At 39.6% G+C, this 19,014-nt stretch overlaps 3 protein-coding genes across 3 annotated transcripts; 2 read left to right on the top strand and 1 right to left on the bottom strand.

Annotated features, from left to right (window-relative positions):
• Positions 1-3,855: 3,855 nt before the first annotated feature.
• LOC9656430 (DNA-3-methyladenine glycosylase 1) lies at positions 3,856-5,231 on the bottom strand. The gene is made up of 4 exons (XM_002977788.2): positions 4,666-5,231; positions 4,551-4,608; positions 4,410-4,493; positions 3,856-4,347 (listed from the first exon to the last, which is right to left on the bottom strand). The coding sequence occupies exons 1-4, from the start codon at positions 5,123-5,125 to the stop codon at positions 3,924-3,926; spliced, it is 1,026 nt and encodes a 341-aa protein (XP_002977834.2). The 5' UTR covers positions 5,126-5,231; the 3' UTR covers positions 3,856-3,923.
• A 979-nt stretch (positions 5,232-6,210) lies between these two features.
• LOC9657178 (protein HVA22) lies at positions 6,211-7,074 on the top strand. The gene is made up of 5 exons (XM_024682783.1): positions 6,211-6,324; positions 6,378-6,404; positions 6,464-6,586; positions 6,651-6,909; positions 6,966-7,074. Exons 1-5 carry the CDS (start codon positions 6,242-6,244, stop codon positions 7,047-7,049), a joined length of 576 nt encoding a protein of 191 aa, XP_024538551.1. The 5' UTR covers positions 6,211-6,241; the 3' UTR covers positions 7,050-7,074.
• A 56-nt stretch (positions 7,075-7,130) lies between these two features.
• LOC9656431 (pentatricopeptide repeat-containing protein At4g02750) lies at positions 7,131-8,756 on the top strand. The gene has a single exon (XM_002977622.2). It carries the CDS (start codon positions 7,131-7,133, stop codon positions 8,754-8,756), a length of 1,626 nt encoding a protein of 541 aa, XP_002977668.2.
• The last annotated feature ends 10,258 nt before the right edge of the window (positions 8,757-19,014 follow it).

A 19,014-nucleotide genomic window follows, 5' to 3' on the forward strand; every position in this document is an offset into this window, starting at 1 on the left:
ATGCTTTCTAACAACTGCATTGGTTTTGTCAAGTGTTATCTAAGTTTGTTATGCAATCTAGTGTTTATTTTTAAAGATTTATGCTTCATGCAAAGCCAAATATATCAAATAAAATAAAGTTGGGATGTTGTGGCTAGCATTTTGTCAAAATTTTGCAAGGTTTCCGTATGCATTTACCCCAGCTAATGCTCTTTAATTAGTAAACACTATTAAATATCACCTAGTTATATATGGTTTAATTCCACTTTCTAAAGGGGATAATTATGTTTTAATGGAGGTTAACATTGTTACTACTATATCCAAGCACAAAGACAAAGATGTGGTTGTGATCATTATATTCATTATTAGGCATGTGATAAGGTGACCACAAGTATCAACATTTTCCATATTAACATCTTCCATTTTTTAGGTAAAAGCAACATTTTATTAGTGTTGTTGTTGTTGAAGGTCTTGGTATAGAGATTCTTTTGGGAAAATAAAAGTTATATAAGTAATAGAGGGTTTTTGTGTGAATAAATTAATGACTCTTCCATCCTTCTTTCAGAAATACCATCAAGGGTGTATTTAGTACCAGTTCATTTAGTGTTCACTTTGTAAGTTTATTTTTATAATAAAATATCCCTTATTATATTTTTTGTGTTGGTTGATATATGTTTGAGTTTATTTTCTATTACTCAATTTGTTGCCACATATTGCCATTTATATTTACTTTATATGGTAAAGTCAATTTTCATTCTTTATAGTTACAATTGTACATATGCATATGTATGGTGCACAGGATGAAGCAAACTTAATTATACATGTGAGTGATCATGAGGTTGAGCTTAAATTATTACAGCACTTTTGATATGGATTGATTGTAGTGCACTCATATCAAGTTTGACTTTAACATTTCTTCCCTTTTGTCTCATACTCTTTCATGTTTTTTTAATTCCTTTCATTTTTATTTCACTTTGTCCTTTTACTTTTATTTTTACTTCCATCACTTTAGTCTTAGCATTACTATCTTTTATGTTTTTTTCTTGCTCTTTTGTTCCTTTTTCAAATCCCTTAAATGGTCTTTATGTTATGAGCTAAAAAAGGTATATACTAGCTTTGACATTTTTCTTAAGGTTAAAATTACAATATGTCATTCTATTCCAACTAGGGATACTTGTTTAATTAAGGTTTTATTTAGTATTGATCACCAAAGAAGATCAAGAGCTTATAAAAAAATATTAAGGAAATGTTAAAGAAAGGTCATATATGAAAATCTCAAGGTTCTTAAGTATGTGAACCTCATCTTGTGACAAAACTTAATAAGTGAGTATCTTGGATATATCCCCTCTTCCTCACACTATCTCTGAGATCATCTAGGACAAAGTTGTTTGTTCAATAAGTTTGGATCCTACATAGGATATTCCTTAAACTATACTATTATTAGTATTATTATTATTATTCTGTATCTTAATAATGACATTTAGTTTGAATGGCTCATTATATGGTGTGATTCAAATCTGAGACACATCTAAAACCAAATTGGGCTTCTCAAGAAGTCACCCAATTTAATATTACTCAACCCTTTAACCAATTGAAAAAATAGGTTTATTTATTTATTAGCTCTTTTTCTTTATATCTTTCAAGTAATTTTTTTTTGTTGCTTACACTAAGCATACCAATTATCTTGGGTATTGCATTTTTTATAAAGGTTTTTAAGTTAATTTTGACAAATTTATGGCTGTTCTAAAGTTTTTTACATTGACGTGCATGAACAATATGCAACACATCCTTAACAAGGTGCAATATTTTATAAATTTTATTGATCATATTTCTAATCAAACTACACTATTATGAGTATTGTTGAAGTTGCCCATAACAAAAAAGAAAATCTGAGAATTGTGTGTAGGCATTTGTAAATCTTAACAAAGTGTTAACAACTTCTTAAGTTTTAACATACCTTAACACTCAACCATTTACCTTCCTCATAGATGCTTATGATATCAATCTCAAGAGCATATTAATGCAAGAGAGTATAAGCATCCTTAACTAGTGTTATCCCATAATATATATCAATAGCACTTTATAGCCAATTGAGATGAACTACTCCATAATAGAGAATGAGTATTTAGTAGCAGTTTGAGGTTTTAAAAGTTTCATATATACTCCCATCATTTTCAAACTCTATTAAAGGGCAATCATACTGTAGTCCTTCATTATTGAAATAAAAAAACTTAATTAACTATATTGTTCGGTGGGCATTAAAGTTTTAAATTTACAATTTTAAAGTTGTTCATTACCTTGGAAGTTCAATAGTTGATGTTGATGCTTTATTTCAAATTTCTTTCCCTCATCTCTCTTCTTTTATTCCTGAAGAGCTCATTTTTTAGATGAGTCTATAGTAGTTGTTATGCTCAATATTTAATATTCACATTGGATTTATTTCCTTTGGATGATGTTTAGGAAGCCAAAGGGTTAACCCATGGATCTAAAAGTTTTGTGAGGGCTTTAAAAATTTTTTATCACTTGCTAGTGATTTGTCATTTTGGCATTTATATTTTATATAATATTTTAGGACAACTTTCTTTATTTTGTAAAGACTAATCCAGATGATTATTTGCAATTAGTGGTGCCTTTAGTCTTCATTTCGTGTTTCTTCCACACTTACCATAGCTCTTCTATTTTAGACAAATATATATACATTATTGTGTGATTGAGAAGTTCTTCTATTAAAAAGGTTTTTCTATTAGCTGGAGATATGATAAAATATTATATAGTATGTGTGTAGCTATATGTGGTGCCAAACTTATAATAATCCTTTTCATGCTATAAAAGGATAGTTGGAGTTAATTGCAATTTTTTATTTATTTAACTTAATGACATTCAATTTAATGAGGCCTTTTTTTTGGTCAATTGCTGGGAATGAGTATGTCAATATTTCTTCCAACTATCTAATTCATTAGATGGAAGTTAGTGTGTTTGCAATTGCTATTGAATATTTTGTCCTTAATCAAATGGTATTCTAGCATTTTTGTCTAAAGATGATTCTCTTGTATAATAGTTTTGCATTTATGGTTAAGGCATTCCATGTTTTTAACTTAGTTGGGGATATATCACATTTTTGCAAATGTTTATCATTTATAATTGTCTTTCTGATATGCACATATCACAAGGGTGTATAGTTATGTTAGTGTTTCACTATATAAATTTTTATGGTCTTATATTATTAATGGAGTTGAGTTTGTCTTCATAAAACTATAAGTTGTTGATATATAAGTATTAAGATTAATATTTGACAAGCATTCTTCTATTGGTTTAAGATAAATCACTTAGGCAATCTTATGGTATGTGATATATCTAAGTGCTCCTTGCTTAATTAAAGGAACATAACTAAGCTACAAGGTTATGAGGTTTAAGATTTGCACAAAGATTATGTTCCTTTCTAATTAAGTACACTCTAATTAAATGCATTATTGTGACTAAATCTGTTGTCAAAAAAAAAAACAAACTTACACTGACATGGCATTCTAAATGATGTAATTTATAATAAAATAGTATTAAAAAGACTAGCAAATCACATTGCTGCTTAATTATGTTCAAATATTTTTAATCCATAATACCCTTATATAATATAAATAATACATTCACAAGATAAAAATCCCTTATCCAATTATATGACAAGAATTAAAATATGTTTTAAAGGTGGATTTTTAAAATGCAAAGTGAAAAAAGAATGCTCCCTCATCATCAAAAGGTCATATGGCTTGAGAATAACAAGCTGAATTCATTTAAAGATTTTTTTTTCTAAAAAGTGATTATAACAGCTGAAAATACTAGCCAAATCATTATATGATTCACATTTGTTTTATATAATATACAATATTCTATATACTAGAAAATCTTACATACCCAACATGTCAATATTAAGTTAAAGACTTTCTTAAAGGTCAAATTGAGTGTAGCATTGAGTTGGAGTGGTGTGAATGAACTTCTTTGTGGCGAAAGCAATGCACAATATGATCATTTGTCAGCCCAGATGCTTGCATGAAAGAGTAGATAATCGCTGGAGCCACACCTCGGAATCCTTTCTGGATTAAATCTTTGCTCATTACCTCTGACCTTGAGCTCTTGATGGGAACTTGGGACGACATCCGAAAACTTGTTACAATTGGCTTGTTGTTTACAAAGCTCCATATGTATTGATCAAAGCTGCCAAACTCATGGGAGATTTGGAGAACCCTCCTTGCATTCTCAATCACACTCTCCACTTTGCCATCTTGCTGGAGAATGTCAACACTTGATCGGGTTTCTGCTATCCGTGCTGCATCGTAAGTTGAAAGGATTGATGGATCAAACCCGGAGAATGCAGTTCTACAAAGAATAGATCAAATTTAATACTGAAATACAATATTAACTTATAGTTTGATTTCTACCTGTAGAGATCACGTTTTGCCAATATACCAGACCAACTAAGCTCAGATTGTGCACTAGCAAGTGTGAGCAGCTCAAACAGCAGCCTGGAAGCAATTTAAATAAGTCACATTTAAAAAAATAGAAATAAAAATGGTTCTTACTTGTCATTATGAACAGGAACTCCCCATTCATGGTCATGGTAAGCAACATTGACTGGATCTTCACACAAAAGAAACTTGTTACTTGGGAGGAAAATATTCTTTGAGAGATTCGTACCGCTCTGTGGAGTGATCCATCCACATCTCTTCTTCGAAGCTGGCGGTGGAGAGAAGAGGGGCTTTTCCGGAACGGACTTGGCGGAGCCGATACGTCGACCATAGTGTGATATCTTTGCCTTTCTTTGTGCTTGCAATTCCCGCAAAGAAGGAGCTCTATCCACGAAATGCTGCCTCTCGACGAGGATACTGATGGTTGGACTCGTGGGCGAGAGTTTCTTGGCCTTCTTCTTCTTGGGCGAGCTCTTGATTTTATTGAACAATGATCCTCCGGCTTGATCCTGCTCCGGACTTTTGGGAACGATGTTCTCGGACGAGATGTGGTCGGACTTTTTGAGCAGTAGCATCGGAGGCCTTTTGAGAGCTGGAGAAGAAGAAGAAGAAGAAAAAGAAGCTGTTCTTTGAGACGTGATCACTTTGGGCTGTGTTCTCCAGAGCGCAGGCCTCTTCTGCTGAGCCATTGGAGGAGAAAAACTTGGAAGAAAGAAACCTTTCCAAAACAACCAGAGAACAGATCAATGCTAGTAAGCTGCTAGAAAGAAAACTTCTTGCTCAATACCTAGGTGCGTGTGAATGTGTAGCTTAAATAACTGGAATAGCCATGCTTGGATGGAAATCCTTCTTTGCTTTTCTTTCTTAAAGTTTCTATCTAGCCTACATTTATTCTTTCTGATGTTTAGGCTGAAGGGATCAAGACTTCCATGACAGGGATGCATGTGGCAATTGGCAGAAGTTATCCTAATTAGTCACTCCAAAAGAATTTCAATCCAAAACCAGCATGACAATTTTTTGAGCGTGAAGGAAACACTTTGTATGATGCTTTCTGGGATTGGCAAGTGCAGGGTTTGCGTGGGATCCATTTCTTGGTGTGAGCCTGCCATTCTACAGCCTTAAGAAAAAAAAACAGTCTTTTTTTTATGGTGTGACTTGGAAGATATGCAATGGAATTAATTTATCGATATTATTCTTCTGTAATAGTGTTTTTAAGAAAAGATTCGTTAGAAATGGATCATGGAGGAAAGGAACAACTCAACAAAAACCATAGATATTGCACACTATTATAAGATATTCCTTCTCTTTTTTTCCTCCAGTAGGTGTAACTAAAGTACCTCCTGGCAAGCTGAACATGATGCACATGGAAGCCAGAATGTTTATTTTATTTTTCTCTTCACAAGCCAAAGGCCTCAATCAATCATCTCTCAACTAACATAGAAGTGAGAAGATATCTCTGATGATTTTGCAAATGTTTAGAAGTGTCGCTGAAGTGAGATGCCCTTTGGCAGGAATTAATTGCTTCCCTTTCTAGCCTTCTAAATATTCCCTGATTTTGTAAAACTATTTTTGGCTGGCCACCCAAAACAGCAACGCAACAAGCAGGTGGAGTGTCACTGTTTCTGGAAGAGTTCTTCTCTCACACCTATCGCTAAAGTGAAACCAAATAATATAATACTTAATATTATTAATAATACCAAACACAAATAGCACTCCTTGGTACTTTGAAGCTAAGTTATTGTCCAGACGCAAGATGCTATCCAATTCACTTCTTTCAACCTTTCAGTGTCTTGTTGAGCAAAGCGATGTGTTGCAGGAGGAGAGCCAGCACAACCAAGATCATGAGCTTCATTGGAATGTTCTTGACACAACTTCAACCACTAGTCAGGTATTCCAAATCTGGTGCACATATAGCTTATCTAACTTTCTTGTCAAGATCAGGCCCTCCATCACTCTAGTTTATCCTGCGTAAGTTGAACGAATCCTCTCAAAAACATTGCTTTGAGTGATTGCTTTGATGCATTCAGGTATGCTTCTCTTCAAGCACTTGAGAGCCCTTTCCAAGAAGACGATCATCCATGGCTCACGTATTGGTCCTTGTACTCATCTCTAAGTTTTGTGCAAACAGTGCTCACTCTAAACTTTCCCTGGTACGAGCAAGCTAAGCTAGCATTTATAACTTTTCGTTTATCTTTTGAATTTTTATTTTCCAAGGTTGCCAGTCCCATTGCTAGAAATGATAAAGTTTGTAGCTTGTTGCTGGCTATTGTTCCCTCCTTTCCAAGGCGCAAGATTCATTTATCTCAAACACATTTGTGGAAGAAATCGTTTAGGCGAAGAGCTCAAGGATGAAGTGAGATGGGAGAATTTGGAGCAAGCCACACTGGACATGATGAAGCCAAGAACCCAAGAAGCTGCAATAAAATTCATCGAGAACAATGGTCAGGACACATTTGAAAAGTTGATGCAAGTGGTAAGCTACCAAAAAGAAAAAAAATATCTTGGAGATAAAACATAAGTTTTGTGCAGGCTGTCAAAGGTGCGATTAAAAACAAGCCCAAGACGCCAAGGAATGTTGTGAGGATTTACCTCCAGAAACGAGGAGGCTTTTAAATTGCAAAGTTTGGTTTTATGATAATTTACTCCAGACTTCATAGTTATTTTCAAGTGTGATGGGTCTATTGGTAGGGATCCATGGGACGAAATCCACACGTGGATTTCTATTCAGATTTGCTAAAACGCGTCACCAAAGCTCGAGATCTTCCCACTGGCAAAAGAGTCCACTCCCAAATTCTCGCAGCCAGCGATCTCAAAACCAACAGTTTTCTAGCGTGCGGGATCATAGATATGTATGGAAAGTGTGGCAGCGTCTGCGACGCCCAGGAAGTTTTCGCCACCCTCCCATTTCCAAATCTCTACGCGTGGAACACCCTCCTCACGGCTTATACCCACAATGGGTATCTCCAGGAAGCTCGAAAACTCTTCATTGAAATGCCACAGAGAAACGAGATTTCATGGAATGCCCTGAGCGCCACGTACACACAGCATGGATTCTGTGATGAGGCAGCCAACATTTTCATAAAAATGCCCAGCACGACCGTCCGATCTTGGTCGAGCATCGTTACGGCATATGCCCAATCTGGGCATCTTTTCCAAGCCAAGAGCCTGTTTGATTCCATGCCGGAACGCGACCTTGTTTCCTGGACGTCGATCTTGGCTGGGATGGCGGGATCGACGGACCAGATCAAAGCCGCTACGGACGTCTTCCATCGAATGCCCGGCTGGGATTCCCCGTCGTGGAATGCCGCCATAGCCGGACTCATTCTGGTAGGGAATCTGGAAGAGGCGAGGGTCATGTTCCATGGGATGCCGGAAAGGACTGTCTTCTCATGGACGGCCATGATTCTAGCATTCTCCCAGAATGGACAGCAGGAGCAAGCGGTGGAGATTTTCTCCAGGATTCCGCAGCGAAATGTGGTGACGTGGAATGCTATGATCGTGGCATTTGCGTACAACGGGCAAGTTGGTGCAGCAAAGGCTGCGTTTGATGGAATGAAACAAAGAGATATTGTGACGTGGACGGGACTCGTCAACTGCTATTTCGATTTAGGGCTAATGGAGAAAAGCATTGAGACGCTGAACAAAATGCCTCAACACACACTCAAGTGTCTAACTTCACTTCTTGTAGCATTTGCCGATTGCGGGCATTTAGAAAGTTCGAAAGATCTCTTTTTGAGGATGCCAGAGATTGATATAGTAGCGCTTACTGCTATGCTCTCATGCTACGCACATGCAGGCGAAGTAGAGCTATCGAAATATATTTTTGATGGCATGTCTAATCGCGATGCTGTGGCATGGACTGTGATGCTCGCGGCATATGCCCACGCTGGGCATTGCTGCGAGGCGATGCAAACGCTCGCGGCTATGGCGGTGGAGGGGATCAAGTGCGATGAGAACGCGTTCATCTCCATTCTCAACGGGTGTAGCCACTCGGGCCTGGTTGAAATCTCGCAGTGGTGCTTCCAATCCATGGTGGCAGATTACAATCTTGTGCCATGGGTGGAGCACTTCTCGTGCATTGTTGATGTTCTTGGGCGATCAAATTGCTTGCATGAGGCCGAGGAGCTTCTCCATGCAATGCCTTTCTTGCCCGATGTTGCAACCTGGTCGAGTCTTCTCAGTGCGTCTGAGACGCACAAGGATTTGGGAAGGGCATGGCGAGCGGCACAGCACATCTCGAAGATAGATCCATCTCAAGGCGTGTCTTATGTATTGCTCTCCAATAGCTTGAATAGAGGCATAGCTCCTGACAAGTATTAAGGTGGCTCATCTGATTATATATTTTAAATATTTTTATTGACTTTTATTTAAAATACTTACTTTGTTAAACATTGCTAGAAATACCTACGTTTTGATTTGTTTGATAGATTAGCATATCTGCTATGAAAATAGTTTCTTCAAACTTATTTTAGATTAATTTTGCTTGTTTGCAATTTTAAATATATTTAAATGCCTTGAGTATGTTTTATAATGTCCTTCTAATAAGAGTTTCTAGATTGCATTTGCCATGTATGAAAGCTAGTTGAGGACTAATATTTTAAAACATCAAATAGTAATATAATAATAAAGGACAAAATCGAAATAAAATAATAATTAACCTACTACTATAAGGAGCAATTGCCAAACTTTGTGGGCTCCTAGATTTGGCGAATTGGCACCATTGGATGCAGAGTAACCTGGTAAATATCAGTTTCTTACTGCATGTCCTTCTGAAACATTTTTGCGAGGTTTAGGCTGGCCAGTGGGTGTGCGGCATGGCCTGGGGCAAGGGAGGAGGGGTGAGTGACATATCTCTGTTTGCATAGCCCAGGAGGGAAAAAAAAACTCTCCTTTTACCGCAGCTCTTCCCAGCTGCAAAGTTTCCAAGGGAAGTGGGAGAGGAGGCACCACCCAGCAGTAGAGGTGGATGCCCATGAGCTCTAGGTTTTGTGGAGAAGCAAGCTTGCTAGTGACCAGTAGTGACAAGGAGAGGGGATCATGAGTGGCAAGGCTGGCAATGGCATTAGAGCCATGTGGAGGAGGAGGCTATGTGCTTAAAATACAGCTTAGGGATTCAGGGTTTGGGAATGCAAGTGGGGAGCTTGACAATCACTGGGAGTTTCTTCAGACAAGTTTTTCTTCCTCACTAAGAAAAGGCAATCATCAATAGAGAGGCAGCAATAAAGATCTTTGTGGGATCTTTGTGGCACGAAGATATTTGTGGTGGTCAATGGCCACCTAGCACTAAAGATGGAGAGGTGCAAAGAGACAAAGATCTAACTACCCTAGACTATGCTATACCACCTCTTGAGGTTCCTCACCACCCAACCACCCCCAAGCTACCTTAAAAGCTCCACTGCACCGCTGCTCCACTGTGAGCCCTAAGGTAGGTTAAGTCCCTTACCCTAACATGCCTTAATATACCATTGAGCCTCCCTTTGATTGATGTTGACCATGTGGTCAAAGCTGGTGCCTAACAATTCTTCCCCCTGTAAGCGACTAAATTTTCCATTTTACTTTAATCACTTAACCACACCTTCGACCACTTGAAGGAGTCTTACTCACAACCTCTGTAAGTTCTATTCTGGACTTAGGGACTTGCTAGCCCCAAGAATGATATCCATACCACTCAACCATTGCATTTGGTCCAAGTGCTCCACGTGTCCGATCCCATGACCGACACCCCAAGGTACCATCAACATATCAGCCTGTTACGCTAAGGCCATGCCCCTTTCCACAAGTGATCATCCCAGATCCACTCCTTAGCATCCTTAGGATGTCCATAGACATGGGGAATAGCCTTCCCCAATATCCTTTTTCCGGTCCCTACCAAGTTTCTTTCTGTCCATAGCCGTGTTTGCCAACACTGCCACTGGATCGAGGCCCACAGGCCCGACCATTAAGTCCCACGGTCCTCTAGGACTTCCTCACCATCTGACTATGTCCTTGGTCACCACACCAGAGGGTTACTCCTCTTCCTTTTCATAGTCTAGGATTTTGGGACAACATTTCGGAACACCGTGGCCCTATACGGGCCTCGTGGGTACTCTCCCCGCCTTCTGCCTTTGGGTGCTCTAGGCATGGGCTTAGAGCGAGGTTCCATTGAGCCACGCTTGGTATCCAAGTAGGTAGTGCCACCCACACTTGGACTGGGAGCATCGGCCAGTCGATCTTCCGGGGAAATTAGAGGCGGCTCTTGAACACTTCACCAAGCAACCCCATTTGTCGATTTGTATTCACTCTAGTCTTGGACTTCTCAATGGGCAACTCATCACCCAACACTGGGTACAGCCTTCTTGGGCCAAACTGGCCTTTCCTGGCCAAACTGGCTCCATTGCAGTCCTCCCCCTTACTATACTTTTGGAGCTCATCAAACCCCCCAGGGTCTGGGAGACAAACGCTTTGGGCTTTCACCCTCTCAGACTCGAACTCGGACTCGAACTCGGACTCAAACTCGGACTCGAACTCGAAATCAGACTCGGGCTCGGGCTCGGGCTCGGTCTCGGTCTCGGTCCCAATCTCGGTCTTGGTCTCGGTCTCGGTCCCGGTCTCGGTCCTAGTCTCGGTCTCGACCTCGGATTCCATCTCGGGTCCATCTCGAACTCCATCTCAGACTCTGTCTCGGTCCATCTCAGACTCCATTTGGGGTCCATCTTGAACTCCATCTCGGGTCCATCTCGGACTCCATCTCGGACTCCATCTTGGGTCCATCTCAGACTCCATCTCAGGTCCATCTCGGACTCTATCTCAAACTCCATCTCGGGTCCATTTCGGACTCCATTTCAGGTCCTTCTCGGGTCCATCTCGGACTCCACCTCAGACTCCATCTTGGGTCTATCTCAGACTCCATCTTGGATCCATTTCGGACTCTATCTCGAACTCCATCTTGGGTCCATCTTGGACACTTCCACGTGTCATGTGTTGGTCCTTTTGGGTCCCTTTTTAGAGCCTCGCTTATTGCTCGCTTCATGCTCATTCCTCGAGCACTTTGTTGGGAGTTCCATTCCTGCTCTCGACCTTTCAAGTCGGAGCTTTTAGTCCAAACGTGTTACACTCGTTTGATTTTTGCTTCGGCCACTACCACGTGGCACCCTTTCAGCTCTACTTTGGGGCCTAGGGATTTTATGTCTCACACCCCCCAACAAAGTCCTTGTCCCAAGGACAAGTTGTACCGGTGATCACCCTTTCTGAGGAACCCTGCTCAAGCTTCTAGTCCATCTTCCACAACCGTATACATCAAGGAGGCATTGGGCCAGTCACTCCAAGATAGAACACCTTTCAACTGGCTAACATAAAATATTGGATGAATTTTCACCCTAGTTGGTAGCTGCACACAATAAGTTACTTTACCAATGCACTCTAGCACTTCATATGAACTAGCATATCGATGGGAAAGTTTATCACGTCCATAAAGGCACTAAGGTGTTTTGCACTCACTTGACGGAAAGATCATTTGCACGAAGATGAGATCACCCACCTTATATTCCTGGAATTGGCGATGCTCATTAGCAAACTTCTCCACTCTATCCTGAGCTACCTGTAAATTCCATTTGCACACCACTAGAATCTTATCAAGTTCTGTGGCCAGATTAGTCACCTCAGAATCAAACTTATCTTGAACATCCTTACTCAAATGCAATCCCAACTCCACTGTTGTTCAAGGATGCCTTCCAAACATGGCAAAGTAAGGACTTAGCTTGTATTGTTGTAAGAAAATTGCATGAACGGAAGATATAGATCTTACTGTCCTTGCCTTTGACCAATGTTACAACATAACATATCCTCCATCTGATTCACACGCTTGGTTTGCCCATCTGTCTGAGGATGATCTCCATTAAAGAGTTTCATTCCTCTAATAAAAATTGTGCTTAATCAACTCATGCATCTTCTTCCCCCCAAAATGACCAGCATCTTGACGATCATGATAGTGGAATAAAACTTGAGTAATTAACGCATCCACCTGTAGCAAATATACATAGCCATTGTAGTAGATAATCCCATCCACCAATGAGAAAGGGGCTTCCATCTGGTCTCACAAAGAGGCCACCTCAGCATCCTGAGCCTGAGCACACTCAACCAACTGCCCAAACTTGCTGACCACCTTACTCAAATAATAACAAAATGGTTTATAACATTGTCACATGACGAACACGAGATAAAGCATTTACCACCACATTTGATTTTCCCGGACGATGCTCAATAGGAAACTCCCTAAACTCCATGAGTTTGACTATCCAACAAGCTTGCGTAGTGTTCAACTCCTTATGTGTGAAAAGATACACAAGTGGTTTGTGATCTGTTAACACCACAAACACTACACCATAAAGATAGTGTTGCCACGTCCACAAAGCATGAACAATAAAGAGTAACTCTTACTCATATGTGGAATAGCATTACTCCGCGGAATTCAAAGTTTGACTTTCATATGCAATAGGCTGTCCCTCTTGCATGAGAACTCCTCCTAGTGCATAACCACTCGTATTGCATGTCACCTCGTAAGGTTTCAATGGATCAGCAATGTGAAGCACTGGAGTCTCACTCAACAATCATGTGGTATCTTCCACTCGAATGACACATTTTTGCGTAACAACCGTGTCAAAGGAATAGCCACCTCTGGAAACTTATGCTGGAAACATCGGTAGTAACTAGCCATACCAAGAAAACTACACAACTCAACCACTATATTTGGTGTAGGCCAATTTTCCACCACAACCACCTTCCTTGGATCCATCTTGACACCCTTAGATGTCACAATATGGCCTACCATCTCCAACTTTGCAAACTCATATTTGCTCTTCTTCACATAAAGTTTATTGTTTCAGAGTAACAAAAAAACCTTGTGTAAATGCATTTTATGCTCCTCTATATTCTTGTTGAAAATAAAAATATCATCCAAGAAACTCTCCACAAACTCATGAAGATAAAGCCCAAATACCTCCATCGTCAACCGAGTATTTGCATCTGGAGTTCCCCTAGTAGCCAAGAACTTCTTCATATTGGCTAGCCAAGCAAGACACTCGTCCACACCACCATCACTGGAAAAGGTTAGAATCTTGGGTCGATCTACCAAAGGAGGCTTACTTAGAGCGCTACCACGTCCAGCCTCAAGTGCCTCAATACGCCCACACATGGTATCCATCATGCTATGTATCTCGTCTTGCATCTCTTGCTGATTTCGATTAAGGGCTCACAACTCATGAACCACATCTTGAATGGTCCAAATCTCTGCAGCTTCGCCATCGATAATAGGATTCTAGTGTTCAGCTTAGTTGGCCATCACAACCAACCTCCCTCTGTGTAGCGCATGTGATCATGGGATGAGATTTGGATATACTGTCACCGTGGATCCTTGGAACCTTGGGGGATAAATGGGGATAAAATAGCCACTAAGGGCTCTCTCATCAAGCAATTGCCCCTTTTCCAGTTGGCTTAAGGGGAGAGAGATAAGGTGCGCTACAGTTGGTATCAGAGCAAATGGCACGGGTTCGATTCCCATTGATTAGTGGCTACTTAAAAGTATAATATACCCTTGAGCAAGGTATATTCCTACCCCTAAATTTGAAATCGTACGTATTGGGCATCCATGCATACGTCCTTCCTCTTGTGTGGTGTATCCACGGACGAAGGTATCCACCGTGGGACTGAGGTACGGGTGGATGACTAGTTGCCTCACATGGAATAGCTGGTCTACACAATGGAAGGATTGGTAGATTGAGTGCGGAAATGGAGGTGCTGGTTCCCCTTGGCTCAGTAGGGGTTGCTAGTCAATAGTCAATGAGGACATTAACATCTCTGAAGGGGGGGTGAGTGTAGCGCATGTGATCATGGGATGAGATTTGGATATACTGTCACCGTGGATCCTTGGAACCTTGGGGGATAAATGGGGATAAAATAGCCACTAAGGGCTCTCTCATCAAGCAATTGCCCCTTTTCCAGTTGGCTTAAGGGGAGAGAGATAAGGTGTGCTACACTCTGATACCAATCTTATGATCCGGTGCAAAAAGACAAAGATCTAGCCACCCTAGGCTATGCTTTGCCACCTCTTGAGGTTCCTCACCATCCAACCACCCTTGAGCTACCTCAAAAGCTCCACTGCACCATTGCTCCATTGTGAGCCCTACCCTTGAGCCTCTCTTTGACTGACATGGACCACGTGGTCAAAACTGGCACCTAACATAAGAGCTCCAAGGTTTGTGGAGAAGTAGGAGAGGAGGCAACCAACACTGCCATGGGGGTGGTCAACAGCCACCCAACACCAAAGATGGATGCCTAGGAATTTGTGGATGGGCATGTTAAGTTTGCCATGCTTGACTCTCTTCCATCCTTTTAGTAGAAGTTCTCACTTCTTTCCTTGGGGGGGGGGGGTTAAATGGTAAAAGGGTTATTTCTTTAACCACATCATTGCCAGACAATATCTCTTCGTAGCATCAAAGTTCTAAGTGATGTAGAGATGAGTGAAGAGAGTATCTTGATAGAGTAGAATCTAATCACTTTCTTTTCTAGGATCTGAGCACCTTGCATAGTTTAGTGCTTCAGGTACTTAGTCTATTCCAATAAGATGCTTTACCGCTTGAAGAATAGGTGTGCAAGAAGACTTCAAATAGCTATTAGATCTTCAAAGTCCCTTTTGTTATTTTAGTAGGTATTGACACTTGGCTTCTTTGCTTCTTAAACCTTCTTTATGACTAAATCCAGGCATTCAGAGATAGACTTCTAGCCAAGTGCCTTGTGGGATTGTAGGAGGTACTCAATTTTAGAATGTTTATTTTTAAAATATAGGTTTGTAAAGGGATTTTTTAGCTATGTGCAAATTATATAGCATTCTAAACTCTAGCGTTTGGAATTTAATAGCTTCCTCTGAGGAAACACAATATGTATGTGTGATCTACAACTTCATTCAGGTGGTGAGCTGCTTTTTATATATGTATTATTTTGATATAAAAGTTATGATTTCTAACACGAAGTCCACTCAACAAGTATAGCATCAACATCAAGGTTCCTCAATATCAATTTCACTGATAGCTATAGTATGCACCTTGTAACAACTTTGATGGCAGCCAACACTGTTGATAAATACAAGCACCTTTTCAAGCCATCTAACTAACTGTGTATTCAACACTACATGTTTGAGCATGGTTAGAGAAGGCTCCTCCAGTGTTTGACTTTGTCAAGCCATCAGATCTTGTTCCATTGAGTCAATTTGTAAGGGATGCTTTTGCTTATACTTCTACAATAGTTGTTGTGGCAATCATTGATGTGGATTAAATGCCCAACGCTACAAACATCATGTTCATTGTTGATGATCTTAAAGCTGATAATACTTATAAGGTATTTGTAATATTCTGATTGGATTTGTTTTGTGAACTTCAAAATCAAGTGCATGTGTTGGGTGATATGGACCATGTTTTTTATGAGCTCAAATCATTATAATTTGCTAGGGACATGCCAAGTTATATTTTCTACAATCTCCAAGGAACTAAGGATAAAAATATATTCAAAATTGCACCCTCTACTATTGTCTTGAAAATTCCTGATAATATGCCTTAGGACCACATACAAAAGTAGCTACATTCTGTCTCATCCATATATAGAAAGAACTTCTTTAGGATATGTCTTTCATGATGTTTTTCAATGGTTTATAATGTATGTTTTGTCAATAGATGCATAGCCACTTCATCCCTTAAAAATCTTGAGCAATCTTTGTTTGTTGTGGCTGCCATATTTGTAAAAAGTTTGGGATTGAGAAACAAATGTGAGATATTGGTTAGTGTCACTATTGCAAGAATGACTAATTATTTTTCTAAACTTTGCAAGTCCATGGCAAATTCTATCTAAATAGTGGCCACCCCTAAGACATTTGCATGGAGAACACTTATATAGACCAAACATATGGTCTTACTTCTAGCCAATTTCTAAGAATGTTCACTTCTGCTCAGATGCCTAGAGTAATCAAACTTTTAGAGACAAAGAAGCCACCGATATGCCACTTCTTATTCTCCACGAGTGCCAATCAAAGTTCACCAAAAGTTATTGCATTCAAGGCTGATTAAAGAATTGTGCACTTTCATTTTCTGTTCTACATTGTGCTTTTATTTCCATTTGTAAAATATATTGTCTATAAACTTATTGTGTAATTGTATCTAAGATCCATTGTATCCACTTGGTGCTAGAATGCAACCTCAAAGTCTCTTGTAGAACTCTCCACCAAACTTCAGCTTCACTTCTAGTGAGTCCAACTCTACTTTGGTTATCTCCACAAGATCCTTCATGGCTTGAGTGTTTGAACCCATCAAATGTGAGAATGCATTGACAAGGAGCTCAAAATCTCCCTGATGCAGCTTTGCAAGTTCTGTAGCTCCTTTTGCTCATCAGTGAGTGTGGGGGAAACTTTGAGCTGGAATCTCTCTTTGGAAAGCAAATCACATAGGAATTATTTACCACCAAAGGTAGTAGATCCATCCTTTATTTTAATCCATTGGAGTCTCGAAGGATTTGATAAGCAATGAGCCTAGCCACTGGTAAAGTTGTAACCTTGACAGCCAAAACTCCTGATGGCCTCTTGGTTGTATATTTTATTGTAGCTATAGCATATTGTGCAAATCCTCCACCACACTATGAAAACCACTAAAGTTTGAAGTTCTCAAGCAAGACAGGAAAAAAAAAGAAGTAAAGATCACCTTAAGATCGAGCCAAGAGACAATTTTATCTCCTTGTGAGAATCTAGTGACACTGGGACCAAAACTCACACCTTCTCAACTCATATCAGAGCCTATGTAGATAAAAAAGACAAAAAAGGAAATAAAAAGAGCCAAGAGGAATGAAGAATCTCAACTCCAGCTCCAGAGAAAAAAACTTGGATACTTATATAGTATGTATGGCAATTTGATAGAATAGATGACCTTGAGCATTCTCTAGAGCTTCCAATCCACAGGATTGATTCCTATAGCTTCAATCTTGACCAGAACTTTGTCTTTCTTAGGAAATAGAACTAGGGATCTCCACAATGTTTTTAGGGTTCAATCATCTAAGAATTTTGGGGCATACCTTGAGAGCTTTGCCATACTTGGGGTATTGCAAGGCTGCCATTATCTTCTTACTCGCTCCCTCTACCATAGCCACAAAATCTCTTTCTTTAGTGACACTCTATGCTATTCAAAATTTACATCTCCTCCTATAAGAGCTTTTGGCGAAAAGCCACTAGATTCACAAGAACCCCAATCATATTTATAGGAGGAGTTTGTTATTGTTGAGACAATGCATCCTCACTCCATTTTGTATCATCCTCCCTGGCGAGAGTTGCTTTGAATTGAGCACTTTGTAGAGTGCCTCAGCTTGGTGCCAATTGCGAGAATGGAAGTGGAATGAGTTTGGAGCTATAGTATACAATGATCTCTTGCTACTTCTTCATCTCTTTGCCCAAGGTCTCAAGTGATTTCTTGAGCAGATGAACCGATTTCATGATTTCTTATTGTCGCTTTGTGGCGGCACTGGAGATTCATGAGCTAGAGTGACTAATCTAACACTGTTGTGGCTAAGGCAGCAAGAAACCTTGACACTTCACGATGCTATGGAAATCTCGATCACCAAAAAGGGCTAGATCAAATCTATATTTTGCATGTTATAATTTTTTAACTCTTATGTAGCGCACTTAAATTTTGAGCCAAACTCCAAGCTTGTTACACTACAAAATGAGGGTTCAATACACTCTTAACCATACGCAAAACAAAGAGTGACACAACCTAGTGGGAGCTAAACTAATGTCTTAAATGGTAAGATATACATTTTAACCACTATCCCTACTATACATTTGGAACCCTTATATCCCCCCCCGTGAGGAACACACACTTTGGGCTTTCACCTCTAGCCTCCTTTATTACCAAGAGTTAGTCTTTAGAACAAGTGTGAAACTTATTAAATATGGAATGGTGCTAAATAGCAAATTTAGGAGCAGAAACAACACTATAGGGTTTAGAACACTCTTTACATTATATAGATATGCCTGTTAAGATGGATCTAAATACTTACCATAGTATATGGTTCCGAAATAGAATCAACACATAAAACATGATAGCGAAGGTGTCTGACAGACACAATAAGATATCATGTAACGATATTGAGGGACTAATCTCAATATCATGGGGGTTTCCAACACTAATAAGTGCAAGTCAATGAATGAGTTTTTTTAACCAAGTTAAGTATACTTGATTAAAAGCATTTAGGAATTCCATCTTTATGCTCATTTAATCAAATGCATACGTGATGACCAATTTTGTCAACTAGCTTAAGCAGAGACCATAAAGGGAATTAGCAATACCAACCTTCTGTCATCATGGTAGTAAAGAGAGAGTGTCTGTAAAGACTAGTTAACAAGTATTTTTCAATACCTGAAGTCATATATGTGATATTCTACCCCCCTAGAAAAGATAGACGTCCTTGTCAATGCATACCCGAAACTAGAAAATTGTCAAAGTTACATTTGCAACATCTTGCTTCAAATAACCCTAACTCTCATGATTAGGTTTTGGGCTTGAGTGCACTA

Source organism: Selaginella moellendorffii, unplaced genomic scaffold (assembly GCF_000143415.4).
Source record: "Selaginella moellendorffii unplaced genomic scaffold, v1.0 SELMOscaffold_35, whole genome shotgun sequence".
In the NCBI taxonomy this organism is placed as follows: Eukaryota; Viridiplantae; Streptophyta; class Lycopodiopsida; order Selaginellales; family Selaginellaceae; genus Selaginella; species Selaginella moellendorffii.